The sequence below is a fragment of the Primulina huaijiensis genome, unplaced genomic scaffold (assembly GCF_012295235.1).
Source record: "Primulina huaijiensis isolate GDHJ02 unplaced genomic scaffold, ASM1229523v2 scaffold43279, whole genome shotgun sequence".
Taxonomy (NCBI): Eukaryota; Viridiplantae; Streptophyta; class Magnoliopsida; order Lamiales; family Gesneriaceae; genus Primulina; species Primulina huaijiensis.
In genome coordinates, this window is record NW_027360466.1 from 87170 (window position 1) to 109227 (window position 22058).

Genomic DNA, 22058 nt, shown 5'->3' on the forward strand with positions numbered 1-22058 from the left:
TATATTAACAATACGTGGGATTAAATTTTTTAAAGGAAAAATAATGATGATGTTTTTACTTTGTAGGTTTTTTTTTTTTAAAAAAAGGAAACACTGGTAAAATATTTTTTTCGCGTGAAAGAAAAATGGCAGACAAGCCAAGCAGAGCGTTGTTATTGTACGGAGACGGATTAGCTGGATGGATCGGCCCCGATCACACTCACCTCCATTCCTTCGCTTCTCGGGCATGCTGTGGCTTCTTAGCCCTCCCTCAGACCCCTCTTTCAGGTCCTGCTGTAGATTTCTTGTTTCTCGTAGATAGATTAATTAGTTGAGTATCAATCGCTGGAAGAAAATTCGATGTTATGAAGTATAGGTGCTACTCGTGCTAAACATAGTCTGTTCCATTGAGATTACTGGAGTTTGTTGATTCTTTTGGTTGTGCTTGGCGTTTCAGGGTTGCGGATTATTAAAATTATACCTGAATTTATTTGGCCAAGCCATGGTTTAATATTTTTACCATAATAATTGTTAGGGGTTTCTGGCTTTCCTTTCTCTGTATTTATTTATCCTCGTGAAAGTCTTTTTTCATTTGTTGTTCGACAAATTTACTTGGAGATTAGATTGCAGGAAATGAGGAAACGAGAATAATTAGGGAGTTTTTAGAGTTGCTAGATGCAAATGAAGCATTTGACAATGAGGTGAGACACTAAGACTAGTCGAGTCTGCTGTTTTATATCTGTGCTGAATTTTACCAGTCGTCGCCATGATGACATAGATGATGAAGCTACGGTGCCTAACAATAATTCCCTTTATGATTCATCAGGATGCAGTAGTGTTATCTCAAGAAAAGTGTGAATTTCTGACCATAAGAGAGAGGTGGAGTACTCCTTTCAAGTTCCTTCATTTAGCAATGAAATGTGAATTTGTCTTTATGTTTTCAGTATAATGCAAAAAAAAAAAAAAAAACCTTGTCCCCTGAAATTCACTCTTTGGTATCCGATTTTAGGTTCATGGGAATGAAGGCTGCTATGATCACTGACAATTTGAGTTTGAAAACTATTGGAGATAAACTTGACTTAACTGTGTTCCAGTGGAATGAACTATGCAAAGATTGTCATTCTCAGGCTGGGATACCAGATTTAGCCTCGGGAATACTGGGTTTGCTTGGATTCGAAGAAGGGAAGACGTTAAATACCAGCCAGTTTGATCTAGTTTTTGCGCATATTGGTGCGAACAAAAAGATTCTCGGTTTAAAAGAGATTGAACTTCTAAACAATTTGGCTGGTGAAGTAATGAATATTGCAGAATCTGGAATAGATATAAATTCTCGTTTGCACATGTCTATTATAATGAGCTATGGATCTACCCTTGGGGATGACCCTTTAAATTTTTCCTTACCTTATACTGATCCCACAATAAACAGAGAACTTTCATCGGTCGTCCCTCGCCAAAGTTTCATGGTGAAAGGAGGAAAGCCAAGGCAAAATTTTAGGTAAGTGAGTATTACCGAGTTTCTTATATTATTTCCTGAGCATTATTTGTCCGTATAATGAAATTAGTTACAGGCACCACTCCCCTATGCTGCTTGCTCAGTTTCAGAATGCCGTGACTCGCAAGGATATGGTGGAGATGTTTTCTTTTAGAGATTTTGAAGCGGTACATAGCAAACCTTCATTTGATGTGGGCGCTTGATAAATTTCTACTTTGAACTAAAATTTGAATTCGTTTAATGCAGAGTGGTGGAAACCTCGTTATACCTGCCGATAGATTGTTACATGAAGTAGCTTTCAAACTTTGGAAGTCGCCAAAGTACGGAGCATAATTGTTGGTTAGGTATAAAGCTGTTGCAGGTAACAAACTTAAGACACGAGCTACCTCGCTGTCTTCACCTCTCCCAGGCCTTCAGTGTTTTTGGGATATTCTGCTGATCAGATTTTTCTCTTGTTTTTCATTTCAATTACAAATAAATGTAATATGCTTTGAACTCACGAGACTCTTATTTGACCTCACACTTTGCCAGTTTATTTCCTTTTCATCACGAATCGCCAGGTTTAGGTGCCCTGTAAGAATTGAAAACTAAAAGTTTCCAAACCTGCTGAAACCGAGTTGAAAGCGCATGCGTCTTTCTAATTGGTGAGTCGTGATTAGGTTGGATTTGATTCAACGGCATGATTGATTATGATAAAATAAAGTTGCTATTAGCAACAATTGTATTACTGATATTGAATGTAAGAGTAAGTATTTTAAACTTATTATGTACAAGAAGAAGACAGAGAAGTGGAACACAAGAATTATTCAATACTCTCATGCAGTGGCTGCAGCCGCTTCTTCAGCCATCTGTGATACTGGAAGGAGAGTGCAGATAAGGTTGCGATCACCGTAAACATTGTCCACACGTCCTGTAATGCAAAACAAAATTGTCATATAGAAATTACAATGCAATCTTGCATTATTCAGTGGTAGAACTCAATTATCGGGGAAACACCTGCCACGCCCCAGGACCCACAAGTTTACCCGTTAAGGGATATGTGGGGTGGGGTACCACAAGATACTGTGTCACAGATTTTATATCATGTTCGTGGTAGGTCTATCAAAGGGTTATCAAGCGCTTGTCCTCATGATGATCTCTACCTGTATAAAGCGTGTTGAATGCATTTGAAAATTTAAGATAAAATTAAAAAACTTTTAGGCATCAGGCATTTGACCATAGATGTATAGTCCTTGGGCCCAAACTTCATATTTTTTTCATGTTGCATTTTCACTCTTTGCTCTTTCATTATTGTTCAGAAGTTAAAAATAAAGAAAAGAAGGAAAATTCAATCCCAAAAATACAATCAGAAAATACCAATAGCTTCTGGACACACCTGTAGTTGGCCAAAACTTGGCAGTTTTGAGCCATGCAGCAGGGTAAGCTGCGTATTCACGTGAATATGGTTTAGTCCAGGTATCGGCCATGAGCAATGATGGTGGATGAGGAGCCCCCTGGAACGACGTATACCATTGAAAACCAGTACCGGCAAACAAATCAAGAAGCTAATATATAAAAATGGATCCCTTTTTCATAAAAGAACCCTAAGTTCAACGATACCTTGAGAACATTGTTGTGGATGTCAGCTTTTCCTTTCTCAATCAGTGAAATTTCTTCTCTGATAGAGATAAGAGCATCACAGAACCTATCAAGCTCTGCCTGTAAATTCAGAATCCCAAATGTGAAAGATGTTCGCTGGGAGATAATGATCCATAAAAACTTTTGTCTCACCTTGCTCTCACTTTCTGTAGGTTCAATCATGAGTGTACCAGGAACTGGCCATGACATTGTCGGTCCATGAAATCCATAGTCAATTAAACGTTTTGCAACGTCTTCGGGCTCAATTCCAGCAGTATTCTACGGCAAAAAAGTGCCACTCTAAATAAGAAATTAAATGGAAGCTTTACATGGATGAAGATGAGGTAGAATCACCTTAAATCCTCTCAAATCTACAATGAACTCGTGGGCAACTGTCCCATTGACGCCTCGGAAAAGAATGGGGTAATGATTCTATTAAGCCAAAAAGGAATTTCATGTTAGTAGATATATATTTAGGGCCAACATTTTACTAGAGATGAAGGGTTCAAGAACCAGAGACCTCCAACCGTTTTGCCATGTAGTTTGCATTCAAGATAGCTATCTTAGATGCATCAGTTAACCCCTTTGATCCCATCATGGAAATATAAGTGTATGATATGGGTAAAATGAGAGCAGAGCCCCAAGGTGCGGCAGAAATAGTACCAAGGGGCTGAGATTGAGGCGGTGCTGGTATACCTCCTGTGGGTATCTGCATTTATCATTTTAAAGCATCTGTCAACCATGAGTGACGGGAACTGAGACAGGGGGGAGAGGTGGGACCAGTGGGTGGTTTATGTTTAGGATGTGAAAGCTTGTATTTTCAAGAAAAAATCTCACTTAATATTTAGAAAAAAAATCACGTCACAATGACAGATACTGATCCGTAATGAATTTTTGCTTACCACAGGATGTGATGGTAGAAATGGTGCTAGGTGCTGCTTCACTCCAATTGGCCCCATACCAGGTCCACCTCCACCATGGGGAATACAGAATGTTTTATGAAGATTGAGATGGCAAACATCGGCACCGATAAATCCGGGGCTTGTCAAACCAACCTGTTTAAGCACAAAAAGGATTGAATAGGTCTGAAAAAACACACCATCTTTTTTGGCAGATACGATAGAAGTTTAATAATAAAGCGAAGAGTTGTCTGTGCTAACAGCTTATGCATGGCGTATGGGCGCGGATCGTAAGGCTTACAGTACCTGAGCGTTCATGTTAGCTCCATCCATGTAAACCTGTCCACCATTGTCGTGAATTATTTTGCATATTTCATCGATGCCTTCCTCATAAACTCCATGAGTTGAAGGATACGTTACCTGAATTCAGGAAGAACATTTATTAACACTACCCATACAAAAATTACAGAGAAGCACATTGAGAGAACTGTGAGAATGATGTTTATCCACACCATAAGAGCAGCTAAGTTTTCTTTATTTGCTTCTGCAGCTTTCTGTAGCTCTTCGATGTTAATATTTCCTTTTGCATCAGTTCCAACTGCAACGATTTTCATCCCACACATGGCAGCACTTGCAGGGTTTGTTCCATGTGCCGACACTGGGATGATACACACGTTTCGGTGGTGGTCTCCTCTAGACTACATCAGAAGTTTACTTTTAAGAAAGTCACTGATATAAAAAGTGAGGTCAAGTGCAAATAAATCCCAAGATTGACATTGTACACATTCGCTACATTTCTAAAGTCTCATGGAGGTAGCCAAAAAATACCATGTGATATGCCCGGATAACCATAAGTCCTGCATACTCTCCTGCAGCACCGGCATTGGGTTGCAGAGAGAAGGAATCAAACCCAGTAATTGTGCACAGCATTTCACCCAAATTTTTGAACATTTCCTGAAAGTATAATATCATAGTTCATCGATGTGTTGTGAAAAGTGATGTATGAAATTCTACTTACAAAGATAAAGATAGAGGAAAGCCATAATTAAAATAGTTTATACTAACTTGGTATCCCTTGGATTGCTCGATTGGGGCAAAAGGATGAAGGTCTGCAAATGCAGGCCATGTCACCGGCATCATCTCTGTCGTTGCATTCAGCTTCATTGTACAAGACCCCAATGGAATCATGCTGTGGCACAACGATAGATCCTTTGACTGAAGCCTATGAAGGTACCTTAGAAGCTCATGCTCTGTATGGTACCTACAAATTCAACGTAGATGTTAGATTTTCCCTTACAGACAATGATCCCCATGATAGACCCTTTATTTAATTTGGCCTTACGAGTTGAATATAGAGTGAGTGAGGTATGGGCTCCCCCTCACTAGCCCCGAAGGAATTAGATTTTGAACCTCCGATGCAAGAGACTCAGCAGTAAACGCTACCTGTTAATCATGATTATCAACCTTATGTGCTAAACTAAAGCTTTAACCCTTGTAGAAAGAAACAAGCATCGCACTTACAGGATTACCACCGGCAAATACTTTAAACAGCTTGTCCACGTCTTGTAAGGTGATTGTTTCGTCAAATGAAATGGTGATCTGAGTCATAAAGTGGTAGATTTTTTAGAACTAATTATACTTACATATCATGATACACAATGATTAATGGCGTGCTTACAGTATTCTTGTCCGCAATACGTAAGTTTATTTCACTCTTGTCAGCCGCATCAGCAATGGCCTTTGAGTCTGCTGATTTGACCTTCACAGTATCAAAGAAGGGAAGGCTCTGGACTTCTACAGTCCCAAGCTTTTTCAATCCAGCAGCAAAGGTTGCAGCCAGTCCATGGACTCTTTGGGATATAGTTTTAAGGCCTTCTGGTCCATGATAAACAGCATACATGGCGGCCATGTTTGCAAGTAACGCCTACATAAACGGAGAAGAATCTATTCAACGTAAGTATTTGCTGCATATACTTTTAAGTAGGAACTAGATATAGACCAATTCAATCCATCTATAAGCTGGAATAGTGTTATTTGTTCCTATCATCTCACTTTTGCGTTTAGAAGCAATTTCAGTGAAGTTGAAACACTGGCAGTGTTAAAAAACACATCTTTGCATGAATTTGAGGACCAGGGTAGGAAAAAGATTATACACAGAGAAATCTTGAAAAAACAACGACAAGGCAGACGGAGATCACACACCTGAGCAGTGCAAATGTTGCTCGTAGCCTTGTCACGACGAATATGCTGCTCCCTCGTCTGCATAGCCATACGAAGAGCAGGCTTTCCTGAAGAATCAACACTAACCCCAATGATTCTTCCGGGCATCATCCTCTTATACTCTTGGGAAGTAGCCAAGAAAGCAGCATGTGGCCCTCCATAACCCATCGGTACACCAAATCTTTGAGCTGAGCCAATCGCAATATCTGCACCCAACTCGCCCGGTGGCTTCAACAGTGTCAAAGCCAGTAAATCAGAGGCCATGACAACCTTAACCCCATTGGCATGAGCATTCTTAATGAACTCCCCGTAGTCCAAAATCTCACCCTCAGTCCCCGGATACTGAACCAGCACCCCGCAGACGTCCCCCGACTTATAATCAATCTCGTTCACATCCGAAACGACAACCTTAAGATCAAATCCATCAGCTCTAGTCTTGCACACATCGATGGTCTGTGGGTGACAATTACTAGCAATGATAAAAGTCTTCTTCTTCCCCTTCTGAATATTGTTACACATAGCCATAGCCTCAGCAGCCGCGGTCCCTTCATCGAGTAAGGAAGCGTTCGACATGGGCAGAGCGGTGAGATCTGTCACCATTGTCTGAAAATTCAACAAGGATTCGAGCCTCCCTTGTGCAATCTCAGCCTGATAAGGCGTATACTGAGTATACCACCCTGGGTTCTCCATTATATTCCTCAAGATTACGGGGGGCACATAAGTATTATAATATCCCATTCCAATATATGACTTAAAAATCTTGTTTTTAGATGCCAGATCTGTCATGTGTTCAAGCATCTGTGCCTCTGTCAAGCCCTTGTCAAAAATAGGCAACGCCATCTTATCAATACGAATAGATTTAGGCACAGTTGCATCAATCAGTGAATCAAGACTATTGAACCCCACAGATTCAGCCATGTTGGATTGTTCCTCCGGCGTGGCCGAGTTATGGCGGCGGGGGAAGGTGTCGCTCGGCTTCAGGGCCTCAACAGAAATGGATCGGGTGCTCGTGTAATGCACCAAACTCCTCGGATTCGAATCAGAAAACCTGAAAACATTGCCGCCACCTGGAACACCGCTCGGAGATAACGAGGAAAAGTACCTGGAGGATTTGTACATTGATACTGGGCTGGTCGATACGCCGCCGCGTGGCTGCTTGGATTCTGAAACCAGGCGTTTGAGAATGGCCCGGTTCACCAGTTTGCGGGCGCGCTCCATTTTTTATGCAGATTCTCCTTAAAATGGAAAAAGGAATGCAACACCCCAACAAGGGATGAAGGGAAGATGGAGAGAAAAAAGATCCCCAAAGCTAGCTTCGCTTCTAGCTGTGTTCTTGTTTTAACAGTGTCTCTCTTCTCTTGCAATATGACATGAAAAAAGTTTTCCTTTTTATAGTTTTTTTTTTATGATTATAATTATATTAATGTTCTGAGAGTGCGGAGCTGATAATGGGTTGCTTATGTGTGTGCATGAATATTAATATAGTTTTGAAAATATTAAATATGAAATTGAAAAATAAAAATAATGCTTCCACAATTTCAAGATTCGGTGGAATAGGTGACTCGTCTCCAACTTGGGGAAAGGGACAAGGGGATTTTGGGGTATGGTTTAAATGTCAGGAAATTGGCCTCCAGTCCTCAACCGTCGATTTTTTTGTGTTCAGTCTCTGGGTATTTTTTTAGTTCCACATGAAGTGTATCACATTTTATATGACATAGTACCACAATTTTGTGGGTAGGGAGTGAACCCAAAAAAATATTTTGATTGAGGATTTTTCACCAACTTTTTCTTTAAATGTCGAGGCTGTCGCGGCCAATGGTTTTGGTAAAAATCCTGCCTTTCGTGAATTAACTTCTATTACTAAATGCCCAATTGGATATGTAACGAATGGAAGGGAGAGATGGGCAAAGAGATTGAGATTCAATGGATCAAAATGAATGCATTTGGGAATAGAATTTACATGGTTTATACAAATTTCATGTTTCTTGCTTGGCTGATTCTCTTTCACACTTGGCCTATCTTCATTTCTCACCTCACATGATGGGCAATAAAAAAACAAAGTTAGCATATTGATCATCTTGAATTTAAATTGTATCTTATGTGATTTCTGCAAATGTTTCCTACATAAAAAAAAACTAATATTGGCCATATAGGATTATTAATCCATTGGAATGGGTCGAACCAAGGCTTCACTAATTGTCGTAAATTATAAGATTCGAAAAAAAATGATAACTTTAAATTTAAAATTGTTTTGACTCTTGAAATTATGTGTGCGTGTATATATATACTTGTGTATTTGTTATTGTCTTAAAAGAATACTTATGTATTGGGAAAACAAAAATTAGTTACATAGACAAAAAGTTACAACATAAGCCATGAATAACTCGATAAAGGGTAAAAACCATATTTACTATAAAAAAAAATGAAATTTAAACGATTTCTTTAGATAAAGGATAGATATTTCGCTTGGATACAAAAGATTTTACTGTAAAATAATTTTTTTTTAAAAAAACAACTGTGTGTTAGGTTGTGCTTTTTTCACACACACAAAAAAAAAAAAAAAAAAAACTTTCAAGGTACCAAGAAGCCAAAGACCAACAATATAAATATTACTCTTTTGAATAAATGTGTCTTTTGCCATATTTTAAATATATATATATTTTAAATATTTTATTTAGATATAAAACTGTATTTAATATTTTTTTAGTACCAATTAAGAAAATACATGTTTAAATCAAATGCTTTTGCATTTCGATTGTCAAGGTCGGTCCTATACTAAAACAAGATTTTAAAAAATGAATCCTGCCTGGATCACAGAGAATTTTATAGACGAAAAGATATGTAAAAATAAATGAAAGATCTTTTCCAAACTTCGGTTGGTGGCTTGAGAATCAATGGGGGAGTTGGTGAATCTTGTCTTAGGCTGAAATCTGGGCCATAGCATCACTTCCTGTGAAATCTACGGTTTCCGTTGGAGCAATTTGGATCAATAAAAAAAAGAAAAATTGGACCTTTTAGCCAATGTTTATTTTAACAAAAAGTGACCATTTAAAAAAAAAAATTATATTTAACCAGGATTATTGTGACTCAAATTCCCCACATTTGGACCAATTTCCCCCTAGGTAAAGGATATTATGCACTCCCTATTAATTACTATCATTAAAATACACACATTGGTTAAATTAATTTTTCCGATTAAATTATCAAGTTTGATTAATACTTAATTACTTGAAGTAAGCTATTCTAGATAATGAAATAACAGATAATATTGGTTAGAAATAACAATTACATTGGAGTTGCGAACAGGGATGAAAATATGATTTTTAGGGGGTGTTTGGTAGGGGTGATAAGGTGGGTTTATTTTTTTTAACCCACCTTATCTCTCGTTTGGTACGCGTGATTATTTAATCAAGTCAATCCCTCCTATAAATGATTAGGTTATATTATGTAGGTTAAAATAATACCTCCTCACCCCCTAGGATTATTTATCCTACTCTTAATCCTTCTTATTTTTCCAATTTTACCCTTCTCCTAAATTCAAACTCACCACCACTTCCTTCCACCGACCGTCCACGGGCAACATCCGCCAAAGGCCGACCACCGCCGCCGGCAACCGTCGGCCACCGCCGGCCGTCGCCGACCACCGCCACTGCTTCAGGCCGCCGACCGCCGCCGGCGCTTCAGGCCTTCCACCGCCGGCCACCTCCGGTCGCCGCCGGCGCTTCCGGTCGTCCACCGCCAGTCGACCACCGTCGCTGCCTCTGTCGGACCGCTGCCACCGGAGTGGAAGAAGAAAAACAAAAAAAGAAAGGACAATTTTGACATTTCATCAAAAAATTCAAAATTATCTCACACTTAAAAATCATACCAAACATAATACAATTTTACATTATATATTATATTTCTATCACAATCATTTCTTTTATCATTTACATACTAATCATTAGTTTATTTTATCCTCCAAACCAAACGCAGCCTAATAGTAAATAAAACGAATATGATATTATCAATTATGTCATTGCAAAATCTGATATCGTCCAAAAACAAAAAAAATTAAGCCCACAACGCAAGTAAAGACATCAGTGTGGCACCTATGAACAAAGCAAAATAAGACAACACTTGAAGCCTCACATTGCAGCTCATTCTCTTGCTCAAGAAATCAGCAGCAATCAAATCCACCAAAGCCATGTACACAAGAATTCCAGCAGATATTGAGTCGAAGATTCCTTCGATAACTAGAGCTCGAGGGCTGTCGGAATTATAAATCGAGGAAATCCCGATCCCTACAGAAATCCCGATGGGGGTCGTCAAGGCAAAAAAGCATGCCATTATTGTCGAGTGAAGGGTCCTAAAACGAGCCTGTGAGATGCAGCCTCCTAGAGCGAAGCCCTCGAAGAATTGATGAAATGAGAGTGCTCCAATCAAAGGTTTAACAGTACATGGGCTGTGTGAAACTCCAAGGGACAGACCGATGATCACAGAATGTGACACAATCCCAAGTTCTAAAACCTGCAAAAGATAATATTTCTCAGACGCGACGAAAGTTTGTATCAATTCTGAAATCAGGAAATGAGGAACATTTTCTTGTCATCGAATCTCAAAGACTCCTCCTAGTCATATGGATGACGATGGGTAGATTCATGCATATTCCCAAGTCCATCGACACCCCTAGAGAAAATTGTGAAATACAAAATTTATGAACTAAATTACTGGGAAAAAATGGATGGTGATGGAAAGCGGTCATTTAAGAAATCAAAACTGACTGGTGGTGAGAACAATCCTAGCGACGAAATTTGTTTTAAAAAAAGATAATAAATATTTCCATTTGGGGTGGTGGGGGTTAGTTCCATACCTGTGAAACAACTATGTGTCTAATGCCCGCGTCATCATCTCCGTTTCCAATCCCATATGAGTGGGAATGACCGTGTGAATGCTCTGGAATGCGCCCTTCACAAGCCCCCTCTTCTTGTGAGTGGCTGTGTCTGTGATGTGCCGCATGTGCATGCATTCCCACAATGTGCATCGCACCACCTTCTTCTTCTCCAAACACTTTACTTTTCCACCCCCTTGGCTCAACTTGAATGATCCCCGATTCAGAAATCGCATCTAACGAATCAGTCCGAGCAACAATTTGGCTTTGCCTATCCTGTTTCCTCGCATAGTACTGAGTACCGATAAAATCAGCTAATAACGTAGCCAATGCAGCCATCATTGCAATAAAACCAGAAAATGGAAACTTCGACCATGGCATTTCCGGAAGACAAGGGCTCGTCAACGATGATGTGGCATCGGGTAACATGTGGACAAATCCTGTGGCGAGGATTACACCGGCGGCGAATGCTTTGGCAGCTACAAAGAGATTTGAATCAGTCCTTAGGAACCGGCGTTTCTTGCCCAGTAGAGGAATGGCCACACCACAGACTCCCGCAGTGAGAATGGCTGCAATCGCCACCATTTTAAGGATGAGAGCGTAGTCTGCAGCCCGACATCCTTCCGACTCCTCGTCTTGAGGGCCACATACGGTGTTGGACATGGATTGAGAAAGCTTTTGTTCAAACAAGTCTATTAAAACCCCAGGAAAAAAGACATGAGGAGAATTAAACTTGTATGGGAAGCAAATGATTTAGATGGCTAGCATGGAAATTGTAACTAACAAGGGACGGACCCAGAAATCCGGAGGAGGGGAGATACAAGACTTTAAAAAAATAGCACATAAAATTTCAAACTTCTTTTTTCTTAGAGGTGGCCATTGGATTAGTTTCTGTGCGTTCAGAACCCTATAATTATTGGAATTCGTTCTATGAAAAGCATATAAATTTTGGAACCTCGGTAGATCAAAATCAATAAACAGAACCCCTGAGAAAAAAAATAGAAATGAAATTGAAACTTCGAGTCTGTATAATGACACACAATCTGGACAATTTGTTCGTCGCTCATAAATGGAAAACGGCAAACAGCACATATTTGGCTAAACTGAGAATTCCCAAACAGAAACAAAAGATCTCTCAAGACCTAAATTAAGACAACAGATTTTCAGAAACAAAATCAAAGGTATGAATCCTATACTTGCCACAAACACAAAAGACTGTCGACAAACAACATCATCCGGCCAAATAATTAACATACACAATCAAATCAATTGATTTATGCTGGATAAGCATGTCTACGAGAAATCATTTCCAGGTGATCATAAGTTCATGTATTTTGCGCGCATGAGAAGTGAGAAATTCATGTATTTTGAAAGCTGATCGTCCCATCACCTGGGCACAACACATAATGCTGATAAGAAACGGGAAAATAGCACAAGAAACCTTCATTGAATCAAATCAATGAAATACAGTCCTAAAATGCTTCGAACACAAACAATTAAGCTGATTATCTTAGACAATTTTCGAAGGATATGAAAATTCAACCAAAATCAAAATTTGTCAACATGTAAGAAAAAGAGTGGAACTTAAACGACATTATAAAACAGTGAAAATCGAGATATTAGGCAAGTCATACGACAAAAATTCTCTTAATTAAATCCCATTTCTTGACTTCAAGATAAAATGCAAAACCAAGAATCCAAATATCAATCTTTTTCACGCATCCACAAACTTTAAGGTAAACAAATCTAATTGATTTACCCGAGTAAAACCGTATGTTCCCTCTGAAATTTCCATTCCAGATCACCGGCAACAAATCCTATAGAACAATCACCAGAATTCCCAATTAAAAATGACAGGAAGATCGTATTTTTCATCTCAAAATAACCCTAAAAAAGTAATATTTGAAAGCGAAACCACACTTAATCGCAACAAAAGAGACAACCTCGAGAAATGACATGGGCATCAAACCCCTCGATTTATTTTCACCCTTTTTGAGTCTTGCGTCAAATTCAGCAGAGTGCCGAAACAAAGCACGAAACTCGAATAAATAGATAGAATCGAAAAAGATTGCTGACGAGCTTATATACGTGAAATCGTGGGAGGGAACAAAATGGGGTAATATAAAAGAGATGTCGACATTCTTGGACGGCAGAGAGGACGGAACCACATAGTGTCGACACCTCGTGAAACAAAATTGTACAAGTCAAAAATACGACAGCACTTCATTTTTCACTTTTTAACTTGATTGTCATTTTTCACTTTTTAACTTGATTGTCAAAATCATATACGATTTATCAAACTCGATACAGTGCAACACGAAAAAGTTTGGATTTGGGTTTTTCGGATTCGAGTTAGATCGAGTTGGACTCTATAGCTAGCTTGGAAAAAATATCGGATTAGATTGGGTTCGAGTCAACCCAATTTTAATTTTTTTAAAAAATATATAATTAATAAATATTGTCTATATTTTTATATATTATGTGTCTGAAAAAATATTTATTGTATATTTATATCATAAATTTTTATAATTTAATATTTATTTTGAATATTTTTTATTTTTTAACAATTGTTTATTTGATTTAGTAAATATAGTTTATTTTTCTAAAATAAAATTTTCAAATTTAAATCATATATATGAGAGAAATTTTATTATTATGTGTTTAAATTTTAAAAAAATTGAATTTTATTTTTTTATTTTTTAAAAAATCAAAATCGAATTGATGAAGTTGATTCGGGTTTGGGTCGAGAGTTTTCGGGTTGACTCGAGTTCGGGTTAGGTTCGAATTGAGCAATTTTTTAATAGTACTAATGTTCAACCCGACCCAACCTAACCCATCCGAATTAACACATTATTTTTTAAATTGTGTGCTTTATTAATAATAATTTGTTGTTTATTTTTTTAAAGTAAGTTTGTTCTCAATTAACTCAAAACTATTAATTGAGTTTGACAATAAATATTCTTAAATGTAATATAAAACACAAATAAAAATAAAAATTATTATAAACTTTTTAGATCAAGTGATTTTTCATTATTTTATCGCATGGATTCTTGCTTTTCAATAATTGAAAAAATAATTAATTATAATATCCAATAAAAAGAGAAATCTTAAAATAAAGAGTAAGTCTATTGTAAGACGGTCTCACGAATTTTTATCTGTGAGACGGGTCAACCCTATCGATATTCACAATAAAAAGTAATATTTTTAGCAGAAAAAGCAATATTTTTTCATAGATGACTCAAATAAGATATTCGACTTACGAAATTGATATGTGAGACCGTCTCACAAAAGTTTTTGTGTAAAATAAAAAAGCATAACAATATAAGAAAAAAATTAAAACTTATATAAATGTTAACATTGTTCCGTGTCACAAGAGTTTTTGTGTAAAATAAAAGAGCATAAAAATAAAAAAAAAATTTAAAACTTATATAAATGTTAACATTGTTCCACTTCATATTTTTGTCGGGCTCCCATTCTTGCTAAAGTTTAAATATAAAATACATCCTCATCCGATTCCAACACCTATTTCGATCCTTTTTTTTTTTTTTTTTTTTTTTTTTTTTTTGGTCTGAAACTATAATTACCAAGTTGTAATGAAATATCTGAAACACTACATGTATGTATTTTGGAATGTTTAGTGTATTGGTGGAGTGGTGGTTTCGGACAAAATATTATCTTCTTATTTTAACAAATTTATTAAAAAATTCTTGTATCCAAGCCTTGACCCGACCAAATCTTTATACAACAGAAATAATTTATCGATAGGATTGCTATGAAACTTTTATTATATGGGTTTGAAATTGTAATGAAGACAAGTTTTCTATATATGCCACTTTCTATTCAATCATTCCTACCTTAATGCAAATATAAAATTGTTAATTTATAATGTAATAGTTGGGTATACATTGAGAACAGCGACACTTTTATTACAAAATTGTTGATCTTCCATGTAGGTTGAGCCTAAGCCAAGAAATGGATAACTTCTGAAACTACAAAACCAAGATAAAACCCACCAAGAAACTGATAAAAACTGAAATTCCCACTATATTAATAAACACAAAGCATGCAAAAGTAGATTCAAAGGTGCCAAATATTCAATCTAGCGTGTCTCCAATTCACAGTTTTTACATTATATAGGAAATATATCATTAGTCATTGGCTACCACAAAATAAGGGGTCGTGTGGAGTTGTCGAATATATATATATATATATATATATATATACCTACCACAGACAAAATATATAGCAGCGTCTTTACATTGACAACGGGCTAATTTGAAATCCACCACAGACAAAAGATTTAGCAGCTTCTTTCCATTGACAAAGGGCTAATTTGAAATCCACCACAGACAAAAGATTTAGCAGCTTCTTTCCATTGACAAAGGGCTAATTTGAAATCCTTATTGATCCCCACCTCAATACGTTTCACAATGGAATTAACTTTAGAACAATCGACCAGCGGACTTACTACGCGTAAAGTAAAAGGAAGATGCCACGCCCTTGGATTTAGCCTCCTGCTTCCTTTGCTTCTTTCTTGATGGCTCCTGCAAAATATTCTCCCTACCACGGCTAGAAAAAGATAACTTGACGAAAGAAGCTATTTTTTCACACTCTTCGCCATCCAAAATTACATCTTTACGCCACAATGCCAATTTCTTGACGAGGGAGGGCAATCGCTTGCCATACCCACCAGTGAAAGCAGAATCCTTCATGACAGAAACCAAGTATTGAGCCAAACCGTAATTTGAATCGCATAACGACATTTCATCGATCTCAGTAGTTGGTGACAAACTGGGTACCCGATTTTCATCATCCGAGACTCCGACCCCGAGTGACGCAGAGAGAGAACACGTTTCTCGTTCGGGGGTAAAGCATAGTGTATCTTGGTAGTTGACAACACACGGAGGGAGAATTTCTCGTTGTTGTACAGGCGAATCCATATGGCGTGGAGAGTCTCGGTTGCAGCTGATAAGTGATTCACGGAGCAGGGTTTCAGAATGAGGAGCAGCAGCAGTTACAGAGTCACTATAGTTAAAGGGTGGTGGCGGAGACGAAAGTTGAGGAGAAGAAGCAACATTAGCGAGAGACGCAGTAATATCAGGAGACGGCAGTGGTGAATCGTGAGGAGTAAAATCAGGGCAAAGTGGTGGAGAATGGAGTAGCAAAGGTTCAGGCGAAGGATGGGTAGTAGTAGCAGGGGGTGAATAAGGTATGGAAGAAGAAGAAGAAGAAGAAGAAGGGAGTTCTGGAGACGGGGCATCGTAACAGAGATAGCGGGGGAGGAGGTGGTGGGGGATTGGGCCAAAGTGTTCCGCGGGGGGCAGGGGAGGCGGCGGGAGGGAGAGGAGGAGAGGGCGGGGCGGGAGTGAAAAGGCGGCGATGCCGCAGAGATGCGAGAGGTCGGCGTAGGGGTCACGATTCATGTTCATTGCAGAAATAGGGAAAGTGAAAGGGAAAAGCAAATTTAAAATTCACTACTCATTACAAGAGCGAAATCGAGGCCTATTTCCAATATATTTATGGGCCCAATATGAAATGAAATTGAAAATCAAGATAAATGACTGACCCACTGACCCGCTGACTACTCTTTATAGTTGAAATATAACTTGAATGAATGGTGGTGCCAGATATAATATTTGTTTTGAATTGGGCTAATTGTTGGGCTGACTTTGGGCCCATTTAAAATGAAATCAAACAATTAGTGACTATTATTATATATATGAATAGAATAGGAATGAAAATAAATAATAAATGTGAGCGCCGATGCTGTTAAGAAGAATTTGTAATTGTAAATATCAAATAAATTGCGAAGCCAAAAATAGCTCTATAAAATGAAGTTTTAGCGACTCAATTTCAAGATAATTCAGTTGTTGAAATATAATTAAATTATTATTATTCTGAAACGAGGACAGACCATAAAGTGGAAAATAGTACAGAGGTGCATAACGACGTCGTATGGGAACGGCACTCCCACTTCGATGTTCTGCTGTCTTCGTCAACTCAACTCGACTCGACTCAAGTCCCACCATTTTCTATTTTGTCCATTTCTCCCTCCCCTCGACACGTTTGATTTAGCAACAAACAACCCCATGTTCTAAGATCATTGATGCCCTTTTCTGTAAGCTAGGCTAATTGGCTTCAACAATGTTGACATGTTTTATGCTCAACCTTTTAAGTTAATAAATCATTTTTTCAACCAGAAAGCAAGAATTTTTCAATATAATTTCATTATTTTTTTAAAAAATATGTATATAAAATAATTATTCAATAGGCTACATCGTTGCCTCGTTGTAGATATTAATGGAAGATGGCATCATATATTGATTATCAAATTATAAAGATTAGTTATATCATGGGGAATAAAACACCCCAAATGTAAGATAGAAAAATACACCGATCACAAAATCACATGGTTTTAATATCATATTTGACAAATCGATATTTCCTTAAAAAATTAAAACTCGTTACAAGGAAAGTCTCTAAAATCTAATTGATTAATGAATATATCAAAGTAATAAGTTTGAGGCGCACGGAGCTTTCCCTAAATTTTATCATATTTTGGGAGAGACACCAACTCCACCCACCACTCCCATTTTCTACTACCATAAAACACATTTAGTTCCCACTCAAAAAGAACATACTTCTTTATTTTTCTAAAAGAAGTGAACCAAATTTTTATTTTTATTTTTTTTTTTATCACAGACAATGTTTGAAGAATCTGCATCTGCAATACCTTCTTCAATATGGGCAGTCATCAACAGTTGGTTCACTCCCACTGTTCTTTTCGTACTCTTAAATCTCACGATAGGTACAATTGCTCTTACCTCTACTTTTGCCACTCAAAAACAACCCCAAAACCTGCAAGAAAATTCATCTCAAAATGAGCACAACCAGCCCAGAATCTCAAAATCATCCTCACTTCTCCAGCGTTTGAAATCTATCAATTTCCACCCGCACTTCTCATCTCACGACCCTCAAAATTTGTCTAATAATCACAAATCTAGCACAGATTCCGACAATCAGTTTCAAGCTCAAGCGTTTGAAACACAGTCCCACTATTTTTTCCAAGAGAATCCCTTAGAAAATCTTGAAACAACCCCCCCGTCACAAGGTGGGTACATTTTCGAACGAGCCCATGTACAGAATCCCCAACAAACGCAAACCCATTTCATTTTTGGGCAGAAAGATTCGACCTTTGAAGATTTTAAACCCGTCCATGTAGAGAAAGGTGAAGAAACTGAGTTGCAAACCATGGATGAAGTTTACAGTCACCTAAATGGTGGTCACTTTAGCAGGACTAAATCAGACACGGAACCTGCTTCCGGCGAGATGCCGGCCAAACTTCCCTCAAAAATGAAGAAATCGACGCGCTTGAAATTCCCTTTCCGACATTTTGAAGAAGAGGACGCTGTCGAGGCGCGGCGGCCGGCGACTGTGAGAGAGAACGGGAACGCTAAATTCACCGACAGTGATGAAGAAGTGGATGCAAAAGCTGATGATTTTATTAACAAATTTAAGCAGCAGTTGAAGCTTCAGAGGCTGGACTCCATTATCAGGGGCAAGGACACGGTCGGAAGGGCCACCGGAGGGAGGTAAAAAGGGGATATTTTGGGGTTGTTTTGTAATTTTGGATAAATACCGGCACGTGGAATGCTATTCGTGTTAAACTCTTATGTAAGTTTGACTTAGTGGTGGATAGGGGTTGTTTGTTGAACTCTTGTGTGGTGTCCAAAACATATGGAAGAAACAAAACAGAAAGTTATGTGTAAAACCAGCAAATCAATGTAGTTAATCAAAACAGTAGTACAATAAATCAAATCGAGGCCTGTAACTTGTACAGTTTCCTTAAAACAGATTCGCCTCCTCCGGTATGTGCTCCGAGGATTCAGCGGACGTCTGTTTCCCAGGATACAACGGGCAAACCAGCAGAGTTGCAGCACAAAGCACTATGCTAGCGAACAAAATCAGTACCTGAACTTTATCAGTGAACAGAGCAGAAACAGTATTGTAGCAGCAGAAGCAGAAGCAGTACTGTAGCAGAACGAAATACTGTAGCAGAACAGAAGTACTGTGGCAGATGCAGTACTGTAGCAGAACCAGAAGGACTGTAGCGAAAGCAGAAGTATTGTAGCAGAACGCAGAAGTATAGTGAGGAGAAAGTGGATTTTCGGTTGGTGTTTTCTAGGTTAGGCACATCCCCTATTTATACTTGTCAATACCATCCATACGAAAGGCCAAAAGTTGCCTTAAAGATGGTAGATGAATCACTAACAGTTGGGAATATGGAGCACCAACAGTCAGACCATGCGAAAGGTCTCAAGGACATGTGAAATGTCTCAACTGAAAAAAAAAAAAAAAAAAACAAAGATGGCATAGACTGCTAGGCCATTTTTGCCTTGATCGGTCCGACATTCGACGCACCCAGGTCGCGCTCGTACGCTTGCACACAAGTCAAGCCTTTTTCCACTGCAAATCGGGCCCATGATTTGCACCCCCTGCGCCTGTGTGCGCGAGAGAGAGCCTCTTGACCAATCATTGTTACACCTCCCTAAAGTGTAACACAATATAAACTTATCTATACCACTTCGTTTTTCTAATGTGGGACAAACCAAATTTCCATTCACACACATGTAAAGCGCATAAACCTAAAAGTCCACCTTTAATCCAACATTGTGTTTGTTAGTGGTGGATTTTGGGATTAAATGAAAAGTTGTGCTGATTCATGAAAATCACTTTGGGTTTGAGGGAATCGGGGAATCCGGTGCGTGTGGTTGGATTCGAATCTTAAGTGGCATTTGAATCCAAAATTTGGTCCGCTCGATAATCAATCCTATTTACTTCGAAATTATTATAAATTTAATCTTTTATATTGTATGTCGGGACATTATTATAAAATTAGAAAGGCTCTATTAGTTTTAATGCAAGTGGAGCCTGAATTAGGTCGCGCGATTTTGATGCCATAACTTGAAATTTTTTCATGTGTTGTAGACGAAATGGCATATTTTAAGCGGATTACAAAATCTAGTTCAAATTCACCATAGTTTTCACAACCAATGATTTGAGAAATTTGTAAGGCATTTTAGGGAACTTTTGATATATTTAATTTAATACAATTAGTAGACCACATGGTCCGTAATTGTTGGACAATTTTGGCTGTTAGGACATCCAACTCAGTCGTCAGTCGTCAACAATATTTTGTAAACTTTTAATTTTGAAGATATTAAGAAGAAAAATAGTGGTGGGATGGGATCTTTCGAATACATGAAAAGGTTACATCTCAAGTTACAATGTATATGGCCTACTCGAGATATTTTACTAGTATTGGGGATTAAACTAGAGCGGGCCACAATTATTGAGTTAAGCAGTACAAAAATTTTATTTGATATAATAGTTGTAATAATTAATTAGCATTTATTTTAAAAATAATAATCACTATATAAATAGTTTAGTGTTCGATTAAGAAATGTTAACAAATTTATTGCACTCGTGCACATCCCTTTTTGTTCTTTTGGCCTTGGAACTCTACGTAATAACTATTAATAATTGCGAATTTTACAAAATATTAATAATAATTCATTTGTGGTATAGGAATTCCCGAATTTCGTACCGACAGATGTATGTAAAGCTTTAATTTTTAAAATTATGTTTGGAGATATTTTGTCATTAATATCGATAGCTTTACTTTAAAAAAAAAGATTTCTTTTTTTAAAACAAAAAAAATACTAAATTTTCAATGTTTGTATAGAAATAAATTACGGGGGTGGGTGGGGGGTTGTATTTTAAAGTCTCTCTCTTCCAAAATTGATAATACGATGGGCTTGGGCCTTTATTTAAATAATATACAATTGATCATATAACGAGCTTGGGCCAGGCTACATCTGATACTTCCATCGATCCATCAACGATAATACTTTATTATATCTTCCAATTATTAATATCATCACCTGTAATTAAAACTTTTCCCACTTCCAAACTAAAAGACACTTTGTTATTGTATATTAGCAAAATATTATATATATATTTCCATAGAAAAATATTATATTTTAAAATATTATCTAAGCAATATTAACTTCATCCATCTAAACCAAACGGCTGATTCTTAATAAGTTATAATCTTCTTAGATATAGCTTGATTCGTTGGATGATATGATAAAATAACTCTAATTTTTTTTATATATAAAATTTGAGCCAAACGCTTCCGAAACTAATATCTTATTCTTTACATTACAGAGTGTCTTATATTCCATATATAATACAAATATATTTGGAAAAAAAGTGGATGAAATGCGATAAACAAAAAACTAGCGGGCCATTTCTTCAATGACCTGAGCCAATTTTTTATTAATTTAATTTTATCTGTGTCGGTGACAACCTCGAAAATCAAACAAACAATAAGCTGTTGTTTATTGACTTATTTGTTGAAATTTAATATTTTAATATTGAATATTGAATATTTGAATGTTGAAAATTAGGTAAAATTAGGTGTTGATCATTGAAATTTGTGTGTGATGATGAATGTAATGATGTAATTTATTTTTGGATTATTTGTAAAGATTTTCTATAAATAGATCTCTCATATGTAAAGAAAATCACAATTGAGTTGAGAGAAAAATATTATAAAGTGTGAAATGTGATAATTTTGAGAGTTTGAGATTTTTACTTTTTACCGTAAATTTTTACTTTTTCACAACACGTTATCAGCACGAAGCTCTAAAAGTCCTCCATATTTTTCCAAGCTCCAAAACAGAAGAAAAAGGTAACAAAAATAATAATATTTATTTTATTGTTTATTTATTTATTGTTTATATATTTAATATATAATGTTATTATAAATAATAAAAATAAATTTTTCAAAAAACTTGTTATAAAATCTGGGAGGATGTTAAGACGACATCCCACACTCCCGGTAAGGGATACGACAAGTATAAAAGTCTATAAGATTTTTAAACAAAATATCTTATGACACTTCATTATAATATTG

The 22058-nt window shown here is 37.1% G+C and overlaps 5 protein-coding genes across 6 annotated transcripts; 2 read left to right on the plus strand and 3 right to left on the minus strand.

The window, feature by feature from the left end:
• Positions 1-65: 65 nt before the first annotated feature.
• LOC140970012 (uncharacterized) lies at positions 66-1847 on the plus strand. Its single transcript, XM_073431562.1, has 6 exons — positions 66-267; positions 610-680; positions 806-858; positions 989-1474; positions 1548-1638; positions 1718-1847. The coding sequence occupies exons 1-6, from the start codon at positions 126-128 to the stop codon at positions 1802-1804; spliced, it is 930 nt and encodes a 309-aa protein (XP_073287663.1). The 5' UTR covers positions 66-125; the 3' UTR covers positions 1805-1847.
• Positions 1848-2164: 317 nt separating this feature from the next.
• LOC140970011 (glycine dehydrogenase (decarboxylating), mitochondrial) lies at positions 2165-7628 on the minus strand. 2 transcript variants are annotated; one of them, XM_073431561.1, is made up of 15 exons: positions 6190-7628; positions 5666-5911; positions 5509-5586; positions 5330-5430; positions 5053-5248; positions 4816-4941; positions 4500-4685; positions 4294-4407; positions 3991-4143; positions 3609-3797; positions 3443-3520; positions 3242-3367; positions 3071-3169; positions 2847-2964; positions 2165-2381 (listed from the first exon to the last, which is right to left on the minus strand). In XM_073431561.1, the coding sequence occupies exons 1-15, from the start codon at positions 7423-7425 to the stop codon at positions 2287-2289; spliced, it is 3141 nt and encodes a 1046-aa protein (XP_073287662.1). In that variant the 5' UTR covers positions 7426-7628; the 3' UTR covers positions 2165-2286. The 2 variants fall into 2 exon arrangements, with proteins under 2 accessions (XP_073287662.1, XP_073287661.1); XM_073431560.1 differs by having other exon boundaries at positions 5330-5426; positions 5505-5586; positions 6190-7627.
• A 2562-nt stretch (positions 7629-10190) lies between these two features.
• Positions 10191-13277, minus strand: LOC140970020 (zinc transporter 4, chloroplastic-like). Its single transcript, XM_073431569.1, has 4 exons — positions 13021-13277; positions 12837-12894; positions 11060-11769; positions 10191-10716 (listed from the first exon to the last, which is right to left on the minus strand). The coding sequence occupies exons 1-4, from the start codon at positions 13039-13041 to the stop codon at positions 10261-10263; spliced, it is 1245 nt and encodes a 414-aa protein (XP_073287670.1). The 5' UTR covers positions 13042-13277; the 3' UTR covers positions 10191-10260.
• Positions 13278-15413: 2136 nt separating this feature from the next.
• On the minus strand, positions 15414-16578 carry LOC140970015 (uncharacterized). The gene is made up of 2 exons (XM_073431565.1): positions 15877-16578; positions 15414-15783 (listed from the first exon to the last, which is right to left on the minus strand). The coding sequence occupies exons 1-2, from the start codon at positions 16504-16506 to the stop codon at positions 15520-15522; spliced, it is 894 nt and encodes a 297-aa protein (XP_073287666.1). The 5' UTR covers positions 16507-16578; the 3' UTR covers positions 15414-15519.
• A 1204-nt stretch (positions 16579-17782) lies between these two features.
• LOC140970008 (uncharacterized) lies at positions 17783-18673 on the plus strand. The gene has a single exon (XM_073431555.1). It carries the CDS (start codon positions 17783-17785, stop codon positions 18671-18673), a length of 891 nt encoding a protein of 296 aa, XP_073287656.1.
• The last annotated feature ends 3385 nt before the right edge of the window (positions 18674-22058 follow it).

Excerpts from the sequence above, each read along its gene's own strand:
- LOC140970012 (XM_073431562.1), top strand. The coding sequence starts at position 126 with ATGGCAGACAAGCCAAGCAGAGCGTTGTTATTGTACGGAGACGGATTA. Across the intron at positions 268-609 it reads CCCTCAGACCCCTCTTTCAG|GAAATGAGGAAACGAGAATA; the intron begins GTCCTGCTGTAG and ends ATTAGATTGCAG. Across the intron at positions 859-988 it reads TTTCTGACCATAAGAGAGAG|GTTCATGGGAATGAAGGCTG; the intron begins GTGGAGTACTCC and ends ATCCGATTTTAG.
- LOC140970015 (XM_073431565.1), bottom strand. The coding sequence starts at position 16,506 with ATGAACATGAATCGTGACCCCTACGCCGACCTCTCGCATCTCTGCGGC. Across the intron at positions 15,784-15,876 it reads TCTCGGATGATGAAAATCGG|GATTCTGCTTTCACTGGTGG; the intron begins GTACCCAGTTTG and ends TCTGTCATGAAG.
- LOC140970020 (XM_073431569.1), bottom strand. The coding sequence starts at position 13,041 with ATGCCCATGTCATTTCTCGAG. Across the intron at positions 12,895-13,020 it reads TGCCCATGTCATTTCTCGAG|GATTTGTTGCCGGTGATCTG; the intron begins GTTGTCTCTTTT and ends ATTGTTCTATAG. Across the intron at positions 10,717-11,059 it reads GACACATAGTTGTTTCACAG|GTTTTAGAACTTGGGATTGT; the intron begins GTATGGAACTAA and ends TATCTTTTGCAG.
- LOC140970011 (XM_073431561.1), bottom strand. The coding sequence starts at position 7,425 with ATGGAGCGCGCCCGCAAACTGGTGAACCGGGCCATTCTCAAACGCCTG. Across the intron at positions 4,408-4,499 it reads AAAACTTAGCTGCTCTTATG|GTAACGTATCCTTCAACTCA; the intron begins GTGTGGATAAAC and ends TCCTGAATTCAG. Across the intron at positions 3,368-3,442 it reads TAGATTTGAGAGGATTTAAG|AATACTGCTGGAATTGAGCC; the intron begins GTGATTCTACCT and ends TTTTTGCCGTAG.
- LOC140970008 (XM_073431555.1), top strand. The coding sequence starts at position 17,783 with ATGTTTGAAGAATCTGCATCTGCAATACCTTCTTCAATATGGGCAGTC.